The 23,103-nt window shown below is 59.7% G+C and overlaps 1 protein-coding gene across 1 annotated transcript; it reads right to left on the bottom strand.

Moving 5' to 3' along the window:
* Positions 1–384: 384 nt before the first annotated feature.
* ONECUT3 (one cut homeobox 3) lies at positions 385–22,053 on the bottom strand (the record flags this gene model as incomplete). The annotated part of the gene is made up of 2 exons (XM_082298059.1): positions 385–677; positions 21,024–22,053. The coding sequence occupies 2 exons, from the start codon at positions 22,051–22,053 to the stop codon at positions 385–387; spliced, it is 1,323 nt and encodes a 440-aa protein (XP_082154185.1).
* Positions 22,054–23,103: the final 1,050 nt, after the last annotated feature.

Raw genomic sequence — 23,103 nt, 5'->3', positions numbered from 1 at the left:
CCCAAAAACCTTCGTGGGCAGGTGAAGACAAGGCTCTGTGATCCCCAGGGACCAGGGATGCTTCCTTCCAAACAGAGCCTCGCTCCCTCCCTCCATCCCACGCCACCCCTTGCTCCACAAGGGTTTCCTCTGAGCCCTCCTGGAGACGGAGCTGCCCTGGTCACAAACCCTGTCCCTGCTCCATGAGCTGGCAGGATGTGGCAGCACAAGGTGGCAGCAGGAGGTGGCCCGAGGCCCATCCATGGGTGACACCCGGCTGAGGGTTTGGGAGGCTGATGGACCCACCCCAAAAGCACCCACCCCGGTCAGGCCATGCGTGTGAGTCTGGGGTTGGCTTTGTCATGAGGGGGACATCCAGGAAGGGGCAGGGAGGGCTGGGGGACATCATGCTTTGGAGAAAGTGCTTGTAGACGATGAGGGGACCCCGGGGTTGGCGCCTGGCTCCTCCTGCCAGCGGTTCATGCACCGCCGGCGGGCGTTCATGAAGAAGTTGCTGACGGTGTTGAGCTCCAGGCCCAGCTGCTGGGAGATGGTCATCTGCATCTCCTTGGACGGGCGCTTGTTCTCCTTGAAGATGGCGATCAGGGTGCGGCGCTGCAGGTCCGTGAAGACCAGGCGCTGCTTCTTGGGCTGCAGGCTCCGGTCCTTCTGCTGCTCCTGCTCCTTGCGTTTGCAAGCTGCAGGCGTTCAAAAGAGAGAACAGGGCTGTTAACTGGGGCTCCCCACCCTGGCCCGCGTGCAGGCTGCCCGGCTGCCTCCCGAAATCCAGGCCCTTCCCTCCAGGAAACTCGCTGGCTCGTGTCCCACCGCTCCCTCCTCTTCCTCCCTGTGCGCCTGAGCACCTGCTGAGATGGGACAGTGGCCTCTTGTGACACCGGTGTGACAAAAGCCATGGGGAAGGCCAGGAGAAGTGTCAGCATGTGCAGCTGACCCTGGGACTAGAGACTGAGGAAAGCCCTGGACTGCTCTGTTCACAGAGACTGGCTACCGGGATCCATCCCCAAATCCATCGGCCTCCCTCAGCACGGTCTCACTCGCCTCCTCATCACCTCTGTGGGTCTCCCTGGAGGACTCAGGGACCCGGTGTCTCTTGGCCACCCCATCCAGCTGCCAGCTCGGAAGTGCAGGGAAGAGCCGGGGACAGGGACATTATGGAAAGGTCACTCTGCAGCCTCCACATCCCACAGCACCAGCTTGGAAGGACCGATCATGGATGCACCTGCTCTGGGAAGGGGTTTTCCTGCCTGAGTCACTGGAGGCTCCAGGAAATTCTGTCTCCCCTGTGTGCCTTTGCTACCGGATCCTCAGGCACATTTGTCAGCATCGAATTAAAAGCTTCCCTACAGGTTTGGCCCAAGCCAAAGGTCAGCACAGAGGGGATGTCATGTGGGGAAGGACAGCGAGAGCCAGGAAAGCCCCCCTGACCCCACCCCACTGCATGAGGGCAGAGGGGGGAGTGAGTTAAATAAAGAAATAAATGAATTTTTATTGTGGGGATATCAAGCACACTGTTGGTGGAAGAGGTGGGGCAAGGGGACCTTTGCTATGGTGTTTTCCTGGAAAACTATGGAATGGTGCAGGCAGCTGATCCAGTCCCTGCTCAAAGCAGGGCCGGCCCTGAAGCTGTCGAGGTTTGATGTAGGTGCTCACGGACTTGACTGCTTGGGACTCAACCAGACACGGAACTGCAGGAACCTGTGATGCCACAGGCAAGGCAGGGCATGGATCTGACCCTACACAGCTGGGAACAAAGCATTTCCTCCTGGGAAGCTCCGAAAAGAGTGAGCAAACCGTGGGCCAGGGGAAGTCCTGCTCTTGCCCAGGGCAGCAGCAGTTTTCAGCCTTGGGAATTTCTCTGTTCAGATCTTCTGGAGGATTTTGCAGGGAGGGCGCAGGTCCCTTGAGACATTTGCTGTCTGGGTGGCAGATTTCAACTGGCTTCTCTCAGGCACCTGCAGGAGCCTCTTTGGCCTGGAGGGGTCAAAGCAAGTTCCAAGCTCCAAGCACAGAGCCTGGAGGGACTGGAGGCCAAGGCAGAAACGCTGCAGGGATGGGGCAGCACAGGACAGGTATTCCCCGTGGGCTGAACACCTTCCTGCTCTCCCAACACACCTCCACAGCCCAAGGGGCGGCCGTGTGTAGCCTAGGAGGAGTGGGAGGGTGTTTGGAGTCATTTCTTCCTCACTAGAACACAAGCAAGCTCCTCCTCCTGTAGTTCCTCAGCTGGCCTCCCCTACAAGCCCTCTCCACATCACCTCGAACTGAGAGAGGATGATGTCCACCCCTTCCACCCAGAGCTGGGCAAATCTGGAGCTCAGTGAAGCAGACAGCTTATCCAGCAGATTTAGCTCTGTGTCCCAGCTGCTGGGCTCGCTCCTGGCCCTGTCCCCACATGGTGCTGGAAGCCACCAGTTCTGCTCCCACTGGGGTAGGGGATGGGAGGCACCGAGCTGGACACAACCAACCACTCTCTGTCCGAATCAGCCACCCCTGGTACAGCCAGTGGAGAACCTTCCCCTCCCCTTCTCCCCCCTGGGCAGGTTTGGCTGCAAAGGGACAAAGGGACACTCTGAGTGATGCCAGGGGACCCTGTCCCAGGGGTACCTTACTCAAACAGCCAGCAGAGAATGTGGAAACCTACCCTATGACCATCAGATGCTTGCAAAAAGAACAAACAAAAAAAGCCTTTATAGAAAATTTGACTTTTTTTCCCCAGACATGAATTTAAAAAAAAAAGACCCTCCCCAAACTTCCCCCCCAAGCCAAACAACAAACAGAAAAATTCCCCCCACACTTGTGCCCCTCGCCCACCCTCCCCGCGCCCTCCCAGCACCCATGGCACGCTCAGCTCCTCCTGTGTCCATGGTGGGCTCCTCACACTCCATCCACAGGGCTTTTGCTCTGCAGGATGGTGCTTGGAATGTCCCCCACATCCCCACGGGACCTGTGGATGTGACCCAGCTGTCACCCTGGCAATCCATCCTGTCCTCTTGCTCTCCTGCCTGCTGGCACCCACTCCCACCACAGTGCTGGGCCGCCAGCCCGAGATTCAGCCTTTCAGCTTTCCAGCCTCACATTCCAACCCCCATCCCATTTTTAGGAGTGATTGTTACAACCCAGGCTCCCATAACAACCCCGAGCTCCGAGGCAAACACAAACCATCAGGGCCTTGCTGGTGAAACTGGGCTCCTGCAGCAAACCCGGTGCCACTGCTCAGGCACAGGTGCCATCCCCCTCCCCACCCCTGAGCCCCCTGCTATTTTGGGCTATTTTTGGCCTGCGCTGCCGCCGGCGGCCGCATCCCACATTTTCTGTGCTCGTTTGTTTATTTATTAATTTCCCTTTCTGCTGACGCAGCCCAACACCCCTCTCCCCCAGCTCAATCTAATTACAGCTCCGCACAGCAGCGATCGATGGGGACGCTGCTCAGATCTATTTACGGCAGCCATCAACCCCTCAATGGAGGATCTTTTTCCCATTCCCCATCCCCTGGGCGCTGCTTTCCCAGGCAGGCTGGCGGTGGCCGTCCCCATGTCCCCGCAGGCAGCCAGGGACGAGGGGCAGCCAGGGGCACGGCTCTGACTCCCACCCAGATCAGCCATGGGTGAGGTGTTTTCTTTGTGCTTCAAAATCCCTTTTTCCCCCAAGTCCTAAGATCCAAACAACCCAACCTTGGCTTAATGTTGTTTTTCCATCATGTCCTTCCTGGCTGTCTGGGCTCAGCTGTGGTTGGTGGGGATGGGGACATTTCCAGCCCTGCCTCTGCAGGATTTATTCCTGGGCTTGTCCTGCTCCTCCTGGGGCACAGAGGACCCTGGCAGTACCAGGACCAGCCATGGCAGAGATGGATTGAGGTCTCCCATGGCCGGGGGATGCTCTGTTGGCCAATAATGGGTTGGGCTCACCCACAATGGGGGTTTTCTCCTCCCTCCACCTCTCCCCAGCCCATTTCACGCCCTCCAAACCCAACCAAGGAGCCCAGAAGTCACAAGGAGGGGAGGCCAGACGCAGTGGGACAGGGTGACAGCACGGATCCTTCCACACGCCAGGCATGCAATCCAAACAATCCCATCCCTAAGGCAGCTCTGACCTGGCTGTGGGAAAACCACAGGGAGCAAAGACAAGGAGGAACCTCGGGCAGGGAAAGCAGGAGGAAAGAGCTCCAGAAGCAGAGGCATCCCACCCTCCTCCCCGGAGGACTCTGCCGAGGGTTTCTGCCTCCCGGGAGCCTCATGTCAGAGGGAGCGCGTTTTCCTTGACTTAACCTTGACAGCTCCGAGCGAAACATCTCCCAAATCATTTCAGAGGGGACATAATAGAGACAATCAAATGGCTGCTGCTCAGGAGCTGTGATTATGCCTCGCAGCGTGAACCCCGCTAAGCATTTAACTAATACCTGATGGCTTTGCAGGCTTCCGCAGCCTGCCAGTCCCTGCTTGCTCTATTACACCCACAAACCTCTGTTTTTCGGCCCCAGCGTGCTCTCCCTCTCCATTCACTTGCAATACAACCTGTAATTTTCTGCCCACTTTGCTTAAGTGCTGGTGATTTGTTGAAATCACAAAAGACAGCCAGGGGCTTTCAGAGCCGGTTCGCTGGCTGTAAGCAAGGTTAGGGGAGAAAAAAAACCTCACAAAAACCACCAGTTTCTCTCTTTTTCTCCTTGTCAAATCATCTCCCAGGGGTGGAAGGGGACTGAGGAGCATTTATGGGCTCAGAGGGAGGTGGAGGAAAGGATGGAGAGGGGGAACCTGGATGTGGTTGGCCAGGTTGGGACAGGTTTCCCTGGGGCAAAGGTGGGATGAGCTGATGCCACTGCTGGGCACCGGGTGGGAAATGGACCTGAGCAAATCTCGCTTCTCTCCACGCCTTCAAGACGGGTCCAGCCCCTGGACTGCCTCAGTTTCCTCCTCTCCTTGAAGGGGCAGAGGGATCTGAAAGGAGGGTGTAGCCAGGTGGGGGTCGGTCTCTTCTCCCAAATAACAAATGATGGGAGGAAATGACCTCAAGTTGCACCAGAGAAGGTTTAGATTGGATATTAGGGAAAATTTCTTCATGGGAAAGGTTGCCCAGCCCTGGCACAGGATGCCCAGGGAAATGGTGGAGTCACCATCCCTGGAAGTGTTCAAAAAAGGTGCGGATGTGGCACCTGGGGACCTGTTTCAGTGGGGAACATGGGAGTGGTGCTGTGTTGATGGTTGGACTTGATCTAAGAGCCTTAACAATTCCATGGTTCTGTGATGTCACTCCCCTTCCCAGAGAAGGGGACTGGGTGTTACTGGTTCAGCCCCCACCCCGCTGTTCTGGAAGGTTCTGGGAGCTCCAGCTCCCAGCAAACAGGGGTGAGCCCAGTGCCTCACACAGGGTCGGAGTGAACCTCAGGGCATCTGCTCCCCCAAAGCTGGAGCAGACATCAGGGAGCTTTATCTCCAAACCAGAACCACTTTGGTGCACAGTGCCGGGGTGCTGGGGCAGCTCCGAGAGCTTGGTTTGACTTCTCTTTGCACTGTAGGAAAAGAGCCCAATGAGATTTGTCACAAAGAGGGGTCTCCAGCAGAAATCCAGATTTTCTCCAGCTGGGAGGACACGATGCTGACAGGACAGGCAGAGCAGTACAGAACAAAGGAAAAGCACTCAAAAAAACAAACTTCAACTTTCTTTTTGCCTTTCCTTTTTTTTTTTTTTCTGAAACCCCATTTGGTTCCAAACACAGACGAACACACAGATGTGGTGTCAACCACAGAATGACCTGAGCAGAGCCTGCCCTGCAGTGCCCATTCCTGGGATCCCCCTGTTTTCAGCAGCACGATTAAAAAAAGCACCTTCTGGGCTCCAAAACTTGTGGGGAATTTTGGGTGCCATGGTCCCAACAGCATCTGAGCCACTCTGCAGTGAAAAAAAGAGCTCAGAGGCCGTTCAGAGTCCGAGAGAGGCGGTCAGGAGCTGCGATGCCTCTGCAGAGCCTCCCAGCCCTGCTGGGCAGGAATGGCACGGCCCAGCCCGAGTTGCCAGCCCCACCCGTGTCCCCGTGCCACGTGTCCCCGCCTCGGTGGGGCCAGGCTTCCCCGCTGCTGTCCCTGGCAGCCCGGGGAGGACGAGGAGAGCCCCTGGTCATTGGTATGCAGCCAGCGCTGCAGGGGGAGCCGCTTCCCCGAGCCCAGCAAATTAAATCTTCCTCTGAACGCTGCAAACGAGGAGATGAGATGAGACGAGATGAGATGAGACAAAGCGCTGCCGCCTGCACTTCCCTTCGCTTCCCTGCCCTTCCCACGCCGAGGGTTTCGGTGGCTCATCGCAGGGAGCAGCTCTGATCCACCCGGACGGGGCTGCGAGGCTCTGCCAGCCGCCCACACCGACCACCCCACACACTGCCCACAGCCCCGGGGCTCCCAGGGGTTGGCACCTGGAGGGACAGGAGGGGAGAGGAAAGCACAAGCCTTCCGTCCTCCTTCCCGAGATGGGGGTCGTGTGTCTTCCCGATTTGGGATCATCAGAGCCGCCCCAACACGCAGAAGAGCCCCCCAGGACGCCTCATTTCCTCTCCTGCACTTCTCAAGCTTGGCCTGTTCTTCCACGGGCAGCATTTTCAGCTTTCGCAGCACTGAAGCAGACGGGTTTGTCTGGTCTGAGGGCGGCTGAAGGGATACAAAGGAGCTGTGGCTGCTGCAGCTGTGCTTGGCTCCATCCCTCCACATTTGCCCTGCTTTTATTCTTGTCCTTTCCAGGTGAGCTGTTCTGGCACCAAACCCCTCTCAGGGACACCGAAATGGTTTCACATGACTTAAAGAGGTGAGTTTGTTGTTAAAAGCATGTCCTTTCTGCAGGGGTTTCATTTTCCACTTGCTTTTCCAGCCACCTTTGTAAAGGCAGACCCGGTGCCCCGCCGGGCCCTCCCCATCACCCAGGGGAGCCGGGATCAGCTCATGGCTTTGCTGGGAAGTCGCTTCCCCCCATTTGTCCTATTTCCTCCCTTTCCAGGCCTTTCGTTGGACCAGGATCTGCTGCTTCCATTGTTCCAGTGGAGCCCATGGCCATCGGGAGCTGCTGCCAGGGACCGGCCCAGCTGCTGGTGTGAGGCAGGGCCGGACACGGGAGCCCTGGGAGTGCTCGAGGCTGCTCCGTTCTCCTCACTCCTCTCTCCGAGTCAGCACCACTTAATGTGACGGGAGCAAATTGGTGCTAATGAAGTGCCGGAGTCAGGCAGCAGCCGGCAGGGCCCGGAGGGATGGCAGTGCGGAGGGGATGAGGTGGGGGTGCGGCTGGAAAACCTCCATCCCCTGAAATAAGTTTTCCTTGGAATCAGTGGGACTTACTTGGGCTCAGCGTTGGTGCAAGAGCCCCAGCTACGGAATGTGGGGGGGGTGGGGGGGGGGAAAGGGGAGTTTGGGGTTTGATTTGTGTCACAACTGCAGGGGGGGGCTGGTGTTGAGTCAGATATTAGGGAAAGGTTCTTCCCCCCGAGGCTGCTGGGCACTGCCCAGGCTCCCCAGGGAATGGGCCCGGCCCCGAGGCTGCCAGAGCTGCAGGAGCGTTTGGACAGCGCTCTCAGGGATGCCCAGGCTGGGGTTGTTGGGGTGTCTGTGCAGGGCCAGGGGCTGCACTGATGATCCCTGAGGGTCCCTTCCACCTCAGGGTATTCCAGGATTCTGCCATTCTGTGAGAACGAGGTAATGCTGGACAAGGAGCCTTGTCCCGGGGTGGCATCCCTGTGACACTCATGCCTGCCCTCTGTCCTCGCCCCTTCATGCAGGAAAGCAGCAGCAAGGATCTCCCTTCGGCATCAGGGATTCCCACCAGCCTGTCCCTGCCTCCAGCTGCTCCTGGACCTGAGGGTCTGAGCAGCTGGACAATGAACAAACTCAGCGTCAACGACACATCTTTCATCAGAGCCTGTGTTGGTCCTGAGCTGGTCTCAGCAGAGATGGTGTCCAGGAGGGCCCAGAGCCATCATCAGCCACAGAATGTGTGCTGGAGAGAGGGAAAAGGCAGTGGGGGAAAAAAACCAAGAGTTTTCTGCATTTCCTGATTAAATCTGGTCCCGGGTGTGAGATGGGAAGGTCCCTTGGGGCTTGGCCGAGTCACTTCTCAGTGGGCTGCTGGATTTCTTCCTCTGCGGTGCAGGGAAAACCAGGGCAGTCTGTAATCCTCAGGGTGGGGTGTCCAAGGTTTGTGTCTCCAGGATGCTCTGAAGGTGGGCAGGATGATCTGCACAGGGACATCGGCTGTTCTGGGTCATCCCTGAGCTCCAGCAGGAAGGAGATCCCAGACTGGAGCACTTCCAAGGTGTGAGGCCCCTCTCCAGGAGGCCCCCAGGCTCTCCAGGCAGTTCACAGCCCTTTATCAGCCCATGTCACAGCCCGGCTCTGATGTGACCCCAAATCCCAGGTGTTCCCACCCGGCACAGAGCCAGGATAGCTGGCAGGTGCCCAGCCCGGCCTCCACATAGCAAGCAGGGCCCTGAGCACAGCCTGGGGGATGAACTCAGGGAGAGCAGCCCTGGGGAGAAGGACTTGAGGGTGTTGGTGGTGAGAGGCTCAACCTGCCCCAGCCATGGGCACTGACCCCAGAAACCCCCCCTGTGCTGGGCTGAGCCCCCAGCGTGGGCAGCAGGGGAGGGGGGATTCTGCCCCTCTGAGCTGAGACCCCACCTGCAGAGCTGCCCCAGCCCTGGGGAACAACATCAGGAGCACGGGGAGCTGCTGGAGCCACTCCAGAGGAGGCCACGGAGCTGCCCCAAGGGCTGGAGCTCCTCTGCTCTGGAGCCAGGCTGGGAGAGCTGGGGGTGCTCACCTGGAGAGGAGAAGGCTCCAGGGAGAGCTCCGAGCCCCTTGCAGGGCCTAAAGGGGCTCCAGGAGAGCTGCAGAGGGACTGGGGACAAGGCCTGGAGGGCCAGGAGCCAGGGAATGGCTTCCCAGTGCCAGAGGGCAGGGCTGGATGGGATCTTGGGCAGGAATTGTTCCCTGGGAGGGTGGGCAGGCCCTGGCACAGGGTGCCCAGAGCAGCTGGGGCTGCCCCTGGATCCCTGGCAGTGCCCAAGGCCAGGCTGGACATTGGGGCTGGGAGCAGCCTGGGACAGTGGGAGGTGTCCCTGCCATGGCAGGGGTGGCACTGGATGGGCTTTGAGGTCCCTCCCAACCCAAACCGCTCTGGAATTTTGTGACAGCGGTGGGGACAAAACCGCATTCTGCTGCCCGGTGTGGCGCCTCAGGTGTGTTCCCCTCGCCACTCCGGCCCAGGGTGGCACCGGCTCCTCCCGGGCTGAGGGTGAGGGGGGGGTCCCAGCCTCGAGGGTCCCAGCTCGCCCCCCCCCGCCATTTCGGAGCGTTGGTCCTGCCCGACCCCCCCCCCCCGCCGCCGGGAATGGTTTGTTCCGCCCCCCCGCAGCCGCGTTGGGCCGTCCCCGCCGCGCTGGCGCCCCCCTGCGGATGGCCGGGCGCCCTCCCCCCCGGGGCGGTGGCAGTGGTACAGCCCGCCACGCCCCCCCCGCTGCCCAATGGACCGACCCTTCCCCCCCTCACGCTCAGCGCGATGGGCCGGTCCGGCCGCTCCGCGCACACGGGACGGAGCGGTCCACTCGCGTCCCGGGGGGGGGGACGGGGGACGGGGTGGGCAGCCCCGGGAGCTGCCCGGCCCGGGTGCGGGGCAGGGAAGCTCCGTCATTGCCCCAGCACTGCCCATCACTGCTCATCATTGCCCCAGTGCTCCATCGCTGCCCCATCTCTGCCCCATCGCTGCCTCAGCACTACCCCAGCACTGCCCCAGCACTGCCCCAGCACTGCCCCAGCACTGCCCCAGTGCTCCATCATTGCCCATCGCTGCCCCAGCACTGCCCATCGCTGCCCCATCGCTGCCCCAGTGCTCCATCATTGCCCCAGCACTGCCCCATCACTGCCCAGCACTGCTCATCACTGCCCCAGCACTGCCCATCGCTGCCCATCATTGTCCCATCAGTGCCCATCCCTGCCCCATCCCTGTCCCACAGCTGCTCCACTGTCACCCTCTACCGTGTCCCACCACTGTCCCATCACTGCCCAGCGCCTCCCCATCCCAACCCCACAACTGCTCCACACATATGAGGAGGGGGGCAGGAAAAACCACCCCAAAACCCCCACCCAGGCACCACCCCTGTGCCCCCGGGGTGTCCCCGGCCGTCCTCCCACGCGCGTGGGCCGCTGTGGCGTGGCCGGCGCTAAGCCAGTGACTCTTAATACACCGGCCCGGCGTTATTAGTTCAGCTCCCAAGGCATTTCCCGCAGTAATTGCACTGATCTGCCCGGGATTATGCGCTGCCACTGTAACGATGGATGATGTTTTAATTTGAGCTGGGCATCTCCGGGGAGGGCAGGGCAGGACCGAGAGCCCCTGAGCGCTGGGGAGGGCGCAGAGCCTTTTCAAAGTCCCGGTGTGGGGTGAAGGGGCTGCTCAGGGGTGCTTTAGAGTGAGGGGCAGCCAGAACTGGACACCGCTGGTCCATCAGGCTGGTCCTGGCTGGGAGCTGAGCCAGCTCTACAACAGGGACACCAGTGATGCCCGCTGGATGGGGTTCGGCTTGCCCTGCGTGGCTGGGGAGGGTTCTTCCCAACTCCCAAATCGCTGCTGGGGGCTGAATGACCAGTTCGTGCCCGCGGGGGGCTGCTCCCGGCCCCATCGGGAGAAAAGGCTTTTGCCTCCTTCCCTCCAAAGACAGCAGAGAAACTCCCTCCTCAACGTTACCTTTAAAAATGACCCCCACCCCGCGCTGTTCCTTCTGGTAAAGCAGCAATTAATCACGGCAAGGATGGGATAGATTTGTAATCAGCTCCCCCCTCCCACCGCCCCCATTTCGCAGCCCTGGGTGTTTTTCCTGCCCCCCGCCCCATTCCGTGTGGGGATGGGGCCAGCGCAGCCCATTGATCCTGCCCGGTCGATTTTATTGAAACTCCCACGAGTGGCTTTAACTGCGTGTTGGATATTGCTGGCACATCACTTTGATGGCGACGTGACCGGCGGGAGCTCGCGGGCAGGTTTGCAGGGAGGGCTGCGGGAAGGGGGGGATTCACCCCGGAGGAGCTGCCCTATTCCCTGCCCTATTCCCCGGGAGGGAGCTGCCCGTCCCCAGGGCTTCCCCCCGAAGGTGGGGCGGTGGGATGTGACAGCACAGCTCGGGGAAGGGGCTTAGGAGAGGTTAAAGGGAATGGTTTCTCTTGGAAAGTGGCTGGAAAAGGGGTTGGGGGGGGTAAAATGGGAGAGGGAAAGGGGGGAAAGGGCAAAAGAGAGAATGAGGCAAGAGGAAAGAGAATGAAGTGAAGGAAGAGAGAGAGAAGGAAGAAGAGGAAAAGGAGGAGGAGATGCAGAAGAAGAAAGAAAAGCGGAAAGAAAAAGAAATAAGAAAAAAAGATAAAAGAAAAAGAGAAATATAAGGAAAAGAAAAAGAGAAAGATAGGAAAAGGGGAAAGGAAAGGGGAAAGAAAAAGGAAAAGGGAAACAAATGAAAAGGGAAAAGGAAAGAAAGGGTAGGGGGGGAGGAGAAAAAGAAAAGGTAAAGAAAAAAAGCAAAAAGGTAAAAGGAACAGAAAACGAGGAGGAGGAAGAGCAAAGGGAGGCGAGGAGAGGAGGCAGCGAGGGGACCCGCCGGGTGCCACAGCTCTGCCCAAGCCCAACGCCCAGCAGCCCCTTTGTTCCCCACCTTCCGTCCCCCTTTCCATTCCTGCCTCTTTTCTCCCGCTCTGGCACAACAGGAGACGCTCCCGGGGGGCTCTGCCAGGTGACAGTGACACTGCCAGGGGCTCTGCCAGGTGACAGTGACACTCCCGGGGGCTGCCCCCTCCCACCAGCAGCACCCCCGGGGTACCCGGGCTGGGCTCTGGGAGCACCGGAATGAATCCATCACCCAGAGGAAGCACAAACCCTCCACAGACCCTGAAAAAATGCTGGGGTACGACGCTGAGGGGGGCATCTGAACCCCCCAATGCCCTAAATGTCCCCCCAAGGTCCCTTTCCCAGGGGGGTTATGGACCCCCCCAAGGATGAAGAACCTGGCTCACCCCCAGGTACCCACAGTGGGGCAACCACCCTGCCACAGTGACAAAAACCAGAGCAAATAAACAATCTGGGTTTTTCTTGGAGGTTTTGAAGGCAGAGGAATCACCAGTTTGGGGTGGAAAAGGTTTTGGGGAGATGCTTTCAGATTTTCTCCAGGAAAAGCGAGCCAGTTTGGAATCAGTTTTCCTCAAAGAAATGCCCTGATTTTGATGATTTATTTTTCAATTTCTGTTCTTTCTGGGTGCCCGTGTGTGTGGGCAAGTGAGCGAGTGGCCTTGGGTGGTCCAGCAGGAATCCAGTAGAGGAGCTCCCTTGGGAATACCAGGGTAGGGATTCACTGCCTTCTGCTTGAGAAATGTCACCAAAATCCTGCAGTTTGGCCCCAAAAAGAGAGTTAACATCAGGCATTGATCCAGGGATCCATTTCCAGAGGCCTTGGGGTGACTCTGAAGCCTGGCAGGGCAGTGTCAGCATCCCACCTCCCCCTGCGATTTGGGGGGAGATGGGGAAGGGACCCCCCATTCTGGGAGGGCTTTGGAAGCCCGAACCACCTTGGCATCATCGAGCATCCCATTCCAGCCAAACTGGGCCAGGTGCTGCTCCATCCACAGAGGAAAACCCAGCGGGATCCATCCCCCATCCCGAGCTGGAATTTATCTGGGGGGCACCACGGCAGGGCAAACAAGGAAAATGGGGGAAAATGCAGAGCAGGGCCAGATCTGTGGGAAAATTGCAGGGATGGGACGCTGCCACTGCGTCCCCCGGCCCTGTGCCGGGGTCTGCGCTGCTCCGCAGTGGGAGCAGCTTCCCCGGAGCCGCTGAGATCTCTGTCAGCCCCTGATGCTATCGCCCGTCAGCAGCTCCCGGTGCATTTGCAATTTTATCCCTAATGGAGAGACTTCGCTCATTACCTGCTCGTTATCGGCCGGGAGGAGCGTGACTCCCACGGAGGGGCCTTATCTCCCGGCTGAAAGGCTCCGTGGCATCGCCGAGTTCCTCGGATTTGATAACCCGGCGCTGCCAGAGCTCTGCCCCACGCTGCCAAAGCCCCCCCATCCCCACTGCTTCCCGGGGAAACTGAGGCACGAGGGGGTTGTGGATGCTCGGCCTCTCAGTCCATGGCCACGTCACAGCTGGTGTCGCTTCCACGTCGTGGCACTTGGTGTGGGGAGGCTTTGGGACATTTCCCAGTGGCCCAAGCCAACCTTGCCATGGCCCTTGGCTTCCCCAGACCGGGGCTGGGCACCTCTGTGGGCGCTCCCTGGGGACACCATCACCTTTGAGGATCGCTGTGGCCCGAGGTGTTTGCCCTGCTGTTGGTCCATTTGGGGGTTTTATAGGGTCCCTGACAGCCAAGCCTGATGCGTTGGGTTGCCGGCAGTGCCCTCAGAGCTGTGCCACACTCTGAGCGCCCTCAGCGCACCCAGCCCTGCAAGCCCCAGTGTTTAGGGCTCCCTGGATTCATTCCTACAGCAGGAGACTTCTGTTCTCCTCCAGCCTGGATGGGAGACCAGCAGCTCCCCTTGCTCATCGTCCTGCTGAGCCCTGAGCTCAGCACAGCGGGCTTGGTACCCCTGGCATGGCAGCAGCAGCAGAAAAAGCTGCAATTTGCTCTTCCATCTTTCGGGGTTTTTTTTGATCCAGATGTTGGGATTTTCCTCCCTTTTCCGCAAGCAAGGGGAATACAGCCAGTCCCAGCCTCCCCACAGCAGCCCCTGCTTTCCCCTCCTGCTCCGTACGGAGATTTTCCATCTCCTTCTCCGAGGCTGGGCAGAGCTGAGCCTCCCTGAGTCTGCCAGGGGTGACAAGGTTCCCCAGATCCCAAAGTGAAGACGAGCAATACAAGGAACACGAGCAACCTGCAGCCCACCCGTGTGGGGCCGTGGGCAAAGCATTGACTTCACCACCCGTGAAACACCTTGAACCCCAACTTCTGCAGCCATAAAACACCCGGAACCCCATGGAATCCCTCTTGAATCACTTCTGAACCTCCTCTCCTTGCACTACAGAAAGCACCAGTGTTTAGAGCAGTGGTGCAGGTCCCTAATAGAATATATATATATATATATATATATATGCTAAGATTGAGTTATTAAGGTCATTCTTGAAATCTTACCCATGCCCATACAAACATCTCTCAACTTTAATATCGGGTCTTTATTTTTCAAATACCCTGGTCCCTCCTTCCAGCACCAGAGAATCCACACCACCTCTTTCCTTCACTATTTTTTAACAACCCGAAATGTTTTAAAAATCCATTTCTCCCGTCCAAGACCGACTTGGTTTACGTCCTGCTGGATACAGAGATCACCCTGTATCATTCGAGGTATTAACAAGATTTTTGAATTTCCATTAAATCAGCAAATTTTGCCGCTCGATGGCCCCGGTCCTGCACGGAGCCAGGATTAAACACACTCAGCTGCCAAAAGCTGCTTCTCGCCAGCACCTCCCCGCCCCAGCGCCTCCCTGCATCACTCCCATTGCTTCTGGATGAGGATGGATGGGCTGGAGGGGAAAATTTTGGCCTCCAACTTTCTCATTTGGGCCAGTTGGCTGGCCCCAACCTCTCTGCGCTGCCCTTGGTGCTGTGCAGGAGTAGGGCCACGGCCAAGTGCGCATCCCAGCTGGATCAGACCATATCCCGGGTTGATGGGACACCTCCTGGGTTAATGAGACTCATCCTGGGTTCCTTTAAGCCTCAGCTTCATGCTAAACTACAGGAATTTGGACATCTCAGCTCAAATCCAGAAAAGAACCCATGGCCAGAGCCATGCGGGGAATATGGATATGGGGTGAGGGCAGATCAAAGCTGCCCAATGCCTCCGTTCCTGCTCAGGGTGCCTGAACCTTTCCAGGAAACCTCAGGGAACCTCAGGAGACTCTTCCTCCCCAGGCAGCGAAGTGCTGGGGCTGGGGGGTGACGGGTCCAGCTCTGTCCCAGCTGGGGAGGCAGCAATTCCCGCAGGGAACGCGGCCTGTCCTAAGGCAGCAGCGTCCTAAATTGCACCCCAAGGTCTGGAGCAGGAGCACAGTTGGATTTCCACACCCCCACCGAGCTGCCAAGCCTCAGTTCATTCAAACCAGGCTCTGATGGAGTTTATTTCATTTCAAATCTTATTTTTGTGTTCGTGTTTCCAGTCAGCCATCGCCACCCTGCTCCAAGCCCGCCATGGCCTCACACCAGGAGCCCCCTGTGCCGGGAGGTTTCTGCGGGGATTTGTGTTCCCTTTACACCCAGGTGATGCCCAGGGCAAGGCAGGACATTCCCAAGGCAGGAAAACAGGAGCCTGCGCCCTGCCTCTGGTCTTCTCCTGCCTTCACCATCCCTCTGCCTCCTCTGCCCTTTTGGCACCAAGGAAGCTGGGCAGAAAATGAAGTGATGGGAGCACAGAGCTTCTTCCTCAGCTCCTCAGTGGGGCACGGATGCCCTCCCAGAGCCACAGGCTCCCCGGCCCTGCAGCTGCCTCTGAGCAGAATGAGAAAATATTGGATTTGTTTTGTGAAGGGAAGAAAAAAAAAAAATCCAATATTCTGTCTGCGATCCCAGACTCCGTGCCTGGTTATGGCAGGAAAATGCTGTAAATCTCCCCTTTCCCCACCAGCTGGGAGAGAAAAACCCCTTTTCTTTTAATATTCTTATTTTTCTCCTGCTCTAAGCCCCATCATTTTGCAGTCAGCTCTGCAATCTCTTTGTTGACCAGGGCTTAAACCTGCTCTCCCGGCTCCCCCGACCCCGGGAAGTCGCCTCGCACACCCTTCCCAGCAGCTCCCAGGCAGCGGCAATGAGATTTTAATAGATGTATTTTCAAATTAGTTCTGGGCCTTTCAAGACTTATCAGTTAAATGAGGTTTTTCAAATTGATTCAAAGGTCACTCCGAGAGTTTTCTCTTCTCTGTTATCTCTCCCTTATGGTTTCAGTGGCGATTGACAGGACAAGGAAAAAAATTATCACCCCCGTGTTGTACACCCAGAAAAAGATAAACCCAACAAAAACCCACCCAAAATGTGAACCCAAAAAAAAAAAAGAAAAAAGGAGGCAGCAAGAAAAGCCCCAGGTGCGGCCCCCGGGCTGGGCCGATGTGCAGAGCCCGTGGGGGATTTGGGGAGCAGCGTTTGGGGGAGCAGAACCCCGCGGGCGCGGGTGGGTGGGAGCCGGCACCCCGCGGAGAGGGGAGGTTATTTCCTGCGGGGTGGGGGGAAGGAACCCCATTTAATGTTTAACCTGCGGGAGGTTTATTGGCCCCTTCTGACGCGCAGATTGGGAGCAAACAGAAAAACAGCCGCGGGCGGAGCGAGGCGGCCCCGCCGCGCTGATAAGGCGGCGGCGCGGTGCGGGGCGCGGTGCGGGGCGCGGGTGCGGAGCACGGAGGGGTGCGGGGAGGCGCGGGACGTGGGGTTCAGGCAGTGAGAGACACGAGGAGGTGCGGGACACGGTGCAGGGTGAGGAGCGGGCACGCCGGCGGTGGCTGCTCCGTGCGGGCGGCTCCGCACCGGCGGAGGAAGTCGCCTCTTATTCATGGAATCCCAGAACGGGTTGGATCGGAAGGGATCTTAAAGCTCGTCTCGTTCCAACTCTATTAACGTGCTAAAGAAAAAAATATAGCAAGATAAAATAGTAATTTAAGGAAAAAAAATCAAGAAATCCAAGTTTTTTTAAAAAAGACAATCCAAACCAAAATAAAAACCCACTCTTTTTTTTCTTCTTCTTCCCAACGGGGACAAAGCTTTGCCACCTTTCCCGAATCTTTCTCGGAGTCCCGGCTTGGGCAGCTCTCCCGGGCCGGGAGGAGCCGCTGGGAGCCGGGACCCCCAAACTCTCGTTTTCGCCCCTTTTACGGCGACAAAACCCATTCGCTCCCGGTCCTGCAAAGCTCCCGCGGCTGCGGCGCCTTTTCCCCTTCGCCTGCGGCCACGCGCGGATCGAAAGCAGCGAAACCGTCCGCGGTTTTCCGCCGCTCTCCCGGGCCGGAGCCGGGCCGGGGTCGGGGCCCGGGGCCGGGGTCGCCCGGAGCCGCCGCAGTGCCCGGTGGCCGCGGGCCGGGAGGAGCCGTCGTTGGGCCAAAGTCGTTTGAAAAAGGCTGAAATTAAAACAAAACTCGTGAAAAAAAATTAAATATATATCTATATTTCCCGAGGTTTTATTCAGCGCCATCTTGTTCCTTTTTCTAGCAAGTCTGGGTATTAGTTCGCGGTATTAATTAGTGACATTAATTATTGGTGTTGTCAAAGCTCTCGGGCATTAGTTTTGGCCCAGCCCCGCGGTCGTGTTCGCAGTTTTGGGGTGGTTTTGGGGTTTGTGTTGAATAACGACGGTTTGTGCTGCGAAGGAGATATGTTCGGGGAAGGAATTCACTGAAGGAGAGGAAGAATTAAAAAAGAAAGGAGAAGAAAGGAAGAAAGAAAAAGAAAGGAAGAGAGGAGAAAGGAAGAAAGAAAAAGAAAGGAAGAAAGGAAAAGAAAGGAAAAATGGAAAGAAAAAAGAAGGAAGGAAAAAATAAGAGAAAGAAAGAAAGAAAGAAAGAAAGAAAGAAAGAAAGAAAGAAAGAAAGAAAGAAAGAAAGAAAGAAAGAAAGAAAGAAAGAAAGAAAGAAAGAAAGAAAGAAAGAAAGAAAGAAAGAAAGAAAAAGAAAGAAAAAGGAAAACCAAACAAAACGAACAAAACCAATTTAAAACAAAAAAATTAAAATGGAGAACGAAAAAACGGAGGTGGGGGGTGAGGGGTGGAAGTGTTGACGGAAAAATAAAAAGAAAGGTGGGAGAGGGAAAAGGGGAAGCGAATGTAAAAGCGGGAGGAACTGCCCGGCTCCGAGGGCTGCCCAGGCCAGCCGTACCCCACCCGCGGGCGTGAATCCCACGCACAGCCTCGGGGAAAACCATGGGAGGAGGCATCCCCGCTTGGAGTTAGGGATGGAAGAAGACGGCGAGCGGGGAGCGCCTTGTCGCGAAAGGGACACAACGGTGTTGTCGCCCTCCCGAAAAATATTCACGAGCGAATTTCCTGGTCCTGAGCGCCGGAATAAATCTGTGGCGGGGAGGGGGTTCCCATTTCGGGGGCGCTGGGATGGGAGCGCACCCACGGCCACGCGAGGCTGGAGGGCACCAAGGGACACGCGGGGTGGGAAGGCACCCACTGCCCTCCGCGGACACGCGGGGGTGGAAGCGCAGGAACGCGCCCGATTCCTCATCATCCCACGGGGAAGAAGCCGATGCCTTTTCCGCCCCCAGGGCACGAGGGACCGGGGTTTAGCAGGTGGGGGTGTCAGACCCTTGCGGGGACCCCCAAAAGTGCCACAGTGGGAGCTCTCCGACACCCACGGGCCCTCGCAGGCCTCGTGGGGTGGTCACGAAGTTTGTGGAGATGAATCTGGAGCGGGCCCGGGGGTCTGCGGCCGCGACTGGGAGTCGCAGAGATGAATGGCCCGAGGGGACGGGCTGGGCACCGCCAGCTGCTGCCCAGATGTTTCTCCGTGGGACCCCTCCTCTTTTGTGGAGCCCCTTGGGGCGAGCGGGGCCGGAGGGAGCCCGGGGCGGCGGGAGCTGCAGCCCCCTCGTCTCCCAGCTGAATAATTAATGGTTCATCTGCGGAGGGGGCGGCGGGATGGGGGGAACTGGGGTGGAAAGAGGAGAAAAGCGGCGGGTGCCATTTCTAGGGGCCCGGCGTGGTCATCGATCCTCGGCTCACTGACTCGGACTAATCCATCAGATGGACTCCTGAGGCCGGGCGGCCCCGGACCGGGACCAGGACCAGGACCAGGCCGGGTTCAAAAATAGGAACAAAAAAAAGAGAATAGGAATAAGAATAGGACCGGGACCAGAACCAGGACCAAGACCAGGAATAGGACCAGAAAGAAATAGGAATAGGAATAGAACCAGGACCAGAACGAGGAATAGGACCAAAAAGAGAAATAGGAATAGAACCAGGACAGGACCAGGAACAGGATCAGAACCAGTACCAGTCCTTGCCCCGGCCGTGCCCCACGTCGAACACTTTTTTTCCTTTTACCGGGAAGGAAAAATTCCGCTCGCTTCCCAGGTCCCTTCCCTGCTTGCGGGGGGCGAAGGTTGCAATCATCCGGACCCCTCCGGGCCCCCAGCGCGGGGCAGCCTGAAAGAACGAGCGGAGTCAACCCGAGGCCTCGGGCTGGGCCGGGCTGGGCATTCACCTGCATCGATCGGGGGGCTCGGGTACGGCCCCCCCCAGCGCGACCCCTTCCCCCAGACGCCGCTGCTCGGGGCAGCCGGGCCGGGGCTGAGCCCGAGGGGCTGGGACGGACCCCACGGCCGGGCCCGGGTGGGCGAGAGGGTGGCAGGAGCGAAACGAAAGCGGGACCCAGCAGGGCTCGGGGCCGGGAACAAAGCGGCAGGACCGGGGGGGCAGCTCGGCCGAGCCCCTCTGCGAGCGGCGTGGGGAGGCCCGGGCCCGCGTGGGGAGCGAGGTGCGGATCCACGGGCGGATTCGTGACCGGAGGTTGGGTTGGTGGTGGTTTTTTTCCTGTTTTCACAGAGAGCAAATGAGCAAATCCCGTTCCCCGGAAATCTGGGGGGTTAATTCCCGTAAATAATGGGGACATGGCGGCCCTGGCGCCGGGGGAAGTGGCGCCGGGGAAGAAAAATCATTTTGGGGAGAATAAATCTCCCACGGCGGCGAGAGGAGCAAAGAGGTGACAGCAGGGACAGGGACCCTCCGAGCCGGTTCAGGGACAGGGAACCCTGACCCGGGCCGGGGACAAGGACCTCTCAAGGCGGTCCGAGAACAGGGTTCCCCCCGAGCTTCCCCCAGCTGCGGCCGCCTTTTTATCATCACCATCACGGTTAATTTTAATTATTAGTGCTATTATTATTTTTGAATTATTAATTATTATTTCCAATTCTGGTGAGCCAGAAGCCCAAGCCTGCTGCTCAATTAGCCCCAACAACGGGGGCATTAAACGGCCGATCGCGGCAGTGTTTAAATCTTTATTTACCAGAACCTTGTAAAGCCAGGAACAATTTGCATTCTATTAACTGCTTTTCAATAGGGCATCGACTGGAACTAAAAGATGCCACTACCCTGCCCTAATTAAAGAGCAACTGAATTACACTAAATACATATGAACGCTGCTCTTCCCCATAAATAACGGCGGGTCCTCGTCGCTGGCTTTGTCCGTCCCCACGGGGAGCTCGGATTTCTTAAAAAATAAATTAAAAATCACTAACGCGTGTTTTCTCCGCCACGGCTCGGCCCCGCGGAGCCAAGAGCTCCGGTCGTTTCCGGGGGGAGCGGCTCTGTGCCGGGGCTGGCGGGGAGCACCGGGCACGTCCCCGCTCGCCGCTGTCCCCCCCGTCCTACCCTCCGGCCCTTTTCCCCGTGACCCCCGCCCACCCTCGGCACAGAAACCCGCGTTTCTCCCGGAAAGCCTCGGCCCAGCGCTGGCCCGAGACCGCGGGGAACGGCGCTGCGGGACCTCAACCCAGTTGGGAACCGGAGACACGGGGCAGGCGGGGCTCGTTCCTTCTGCCGAGGGCAGCCGGTGCCCGGAGGGAGCGGAGCGCGGCCCCGGTCCCGCAGCCCCGGCGGGATGGCCCGGAGATTCCCCTGAGCGCGGCCCCGGTACCGAGCGGCGGCGGCCGAACCGACCGCGGAGGAGTTCCAGGATATCCCAGCGCCAAGGGGCCAGTTCGGCGGCACCGAGAGGGAAATCCCCGAGGCAGGCGGGCGGGCGGCGGCGAGAGGCGGGCACCTCTCGGCTCCCTCCACCCTCGATCCCGCATCTCTCGCGGGCAGCAGCAGGCCCAGGGAGGCGGGAGGTCGCCTTAGGTATAACTCACCTTTAATCTAAATGCCTTCCCTTTGGTCTTAAGGTTACAAACCGGGTCGGTAACACCCGCCCGAGCTCGGCCCCAGTTGGCGATGGCAACCCCTGAACCCCCGAGGGTTCCCACGCGCGTTCGCAGAGCCCGCTGACCCACCCGCCCGGAGGTGCGGGGCGGGCGGCCCGAGCCGTGCCGTGCCGTGTCCTACCTGCCAGTCTGAGCGCCGACATCCTCTGAAATTCCGGCTCCTGCAACCATTTCCACATCCTGCGGAAAGTCTCCCGGCCGGACTTGAGCTTACTCCAGGGCTTGGGGTTCCTCAGCAGGTCCGAGAGGGTCCCCTGGGAGCGGCACAAGATCCTCTGTGCGAAGATGGCCTGCGGGATGCTGTACCGCTTCAGCTCGGCCGTGATCCGCTGGGCCACCTCCTTGGTGTTGATCTCCTCCACCTGCCCGGAGCCGCCGGGCTGGGAGCCGGGGCCGGGCGCCGGGCGCTCCCGCTCGCCCAGCAGCGAGGCGCCGGGCTGGCCGTGCGGGTGGCCGTGCGGGTGCATCCCGTTGAGCGGCGGCATCATGGCCGAGCTGGGCGCCGCCAGCCCCCGCGCCAGGTGCTCCTCGCCCCGGGACAGCATCGCGGCGTGCGAGTCGAAGCCGTTGGGCGAGAGCATCTTCTCGTTGGGCAAGTGGCCGGCGGGGCCGTAGGGGGCCAGCGGCTGCTGGGCGTTGTGGAGGCTACCCAGCCCGTTGGGAAGCGGCGACAGGGGCTGCCCCATGGCCGGCATGTCCTTGGGGTAGTGGCTGTAGAGGTTGCCCATGGAGGCCAAGCTCCGCTCGTCGCGCATGAGGGTGAAGCTGCCGCTGACGTTGCCGGCCAGGCGCTGGTGCGGGTGGTGGTGGTGGTGGTGGTGGTGCGGGTGGTGGAACTTCTCCGAGACGGTGGAGATGGGCGGCAGGTGCTGCAGGGGAGTCAGCGTGGTGTAGGTGCTGCTCAGGCTCATGCCGGAGGGCGACTCGCAGGACATGCTCATGGCGGGGTGCAGCGGGGCTCCCAGGCTGTGCTCGCCGCGGTAGTCGCCCCCCTCCAGGATGGAGGCCATGCCCGAGACCATGGCAGGCCGCCCGTGCGGCACCAGGTTGCGGTGCGAGCTCTGCCGCCCGTGCGCGGGGCTCAGCAGCTCGGTGGGCTGCGAGTGCGGGACGCCGTGCAGGCTGCCCAGGTTCTCCATCGCCAGCTCCATGGTGGCCGCCGGGCTCTGCCGCTGCCTCGCCCGCTCGCTCGCTGCCTTCCTCCCCCACCCCCCCGCCGCCGCCGCCGCCGCCTCCTCCTCCTCCTCCTCCTCCACCGCCGCCCCCCCTCCCCGCGCCGGCTGCCCGGATTAATTCAGACTCCGCGCCCGGGGATCGATGTCCGCGCCCCGCGGTCAGGCCGGCATGGTGCGCCCGCCGCCCGCCCTGCCGGGCGCGGGGCTCGGGGCGCGGGGCCGTGCGCGGGGCTGTGCGCGGGGCGCGGGGCTCGGTGCGGGGCGGCTGCGGAGCCTCGGCCGCCGGCTCCCGGCAGCCTCGCTCTGGCCCGCGGCGTGACGTCAGCGCCGCCCCGCCCCGCCCCCCCGCCGGACCGAGCCCCCCCCGCACCTCTCCCGGTGCCGCCGGGGGCGGGGGCGGGACGGGCGCGGGGAGCGCGGGGTCGCGCCGCGCCCTCGCCCGGAGCCCCGCCGGGGTCACCTTCCCCCCGCTCCGCGGTGACACCGCCGCCCCGGGGTGATCCCTTGCCGCCGGGATGACCCTCCCCGTACCGGCTGTCGCGCCCGCCCCGCCGCACCCGGTACCCAGCTCGCGTCCGGAAGCGCTGCAGGTGGCGAGTGCCCACCTGCGCCCCCGCACATCTGGCTGAGCCCAGCCCCCTCCCTGTGCACACATCTGGCTGTGCCAGCCGCCCCTGGATGTGCCTGTCCCCCCTTCCGCCGCTGCCTGCCCCGTTCTCCACCCCGTGCCCCTCCCAAGGGCCCGGCTGTCCCTGCCTACTCCAAGTATCCTGTCCCCGCAGCCCCGGCTTTCCCCACGCGTGTGCCCCCATCACCGCCTTTCCCCTGCCCCTCGGCTGGCACTGCCTCGGGAAGGGGGAGGTCGCCTTGGCACGGGGAGGGGAGCTGACAGGGACACGCTCGGGGCGACACACGGTGCTGCAGGGCCCTGAGCAGCAGCGGTGGAGGAGGAAAAACAGGAAGAAAGGAAGGAAGGAAGGAAAGAAGGAAAGGGAATGGATAAATTGAAATGGAAAATGGAAAACG

The sequence above is a fragment of the Coloeus monedula genome, assembly GCF_965178545.1.
Source record: "Coloeus monedula genome assembly, chromosome: 27".
In the NCBI taxonomy this organism is placed as follows: Eukaryota; Metazoa; Chordata; class Aves; order Passeriformes; family Corvidae; genus Coloeus; species Coloeus monedula.
Note: the sequence above shows the minus strand (reverse complement) of the source record. Positions and strands in the feature narration are given on the sequence as shown.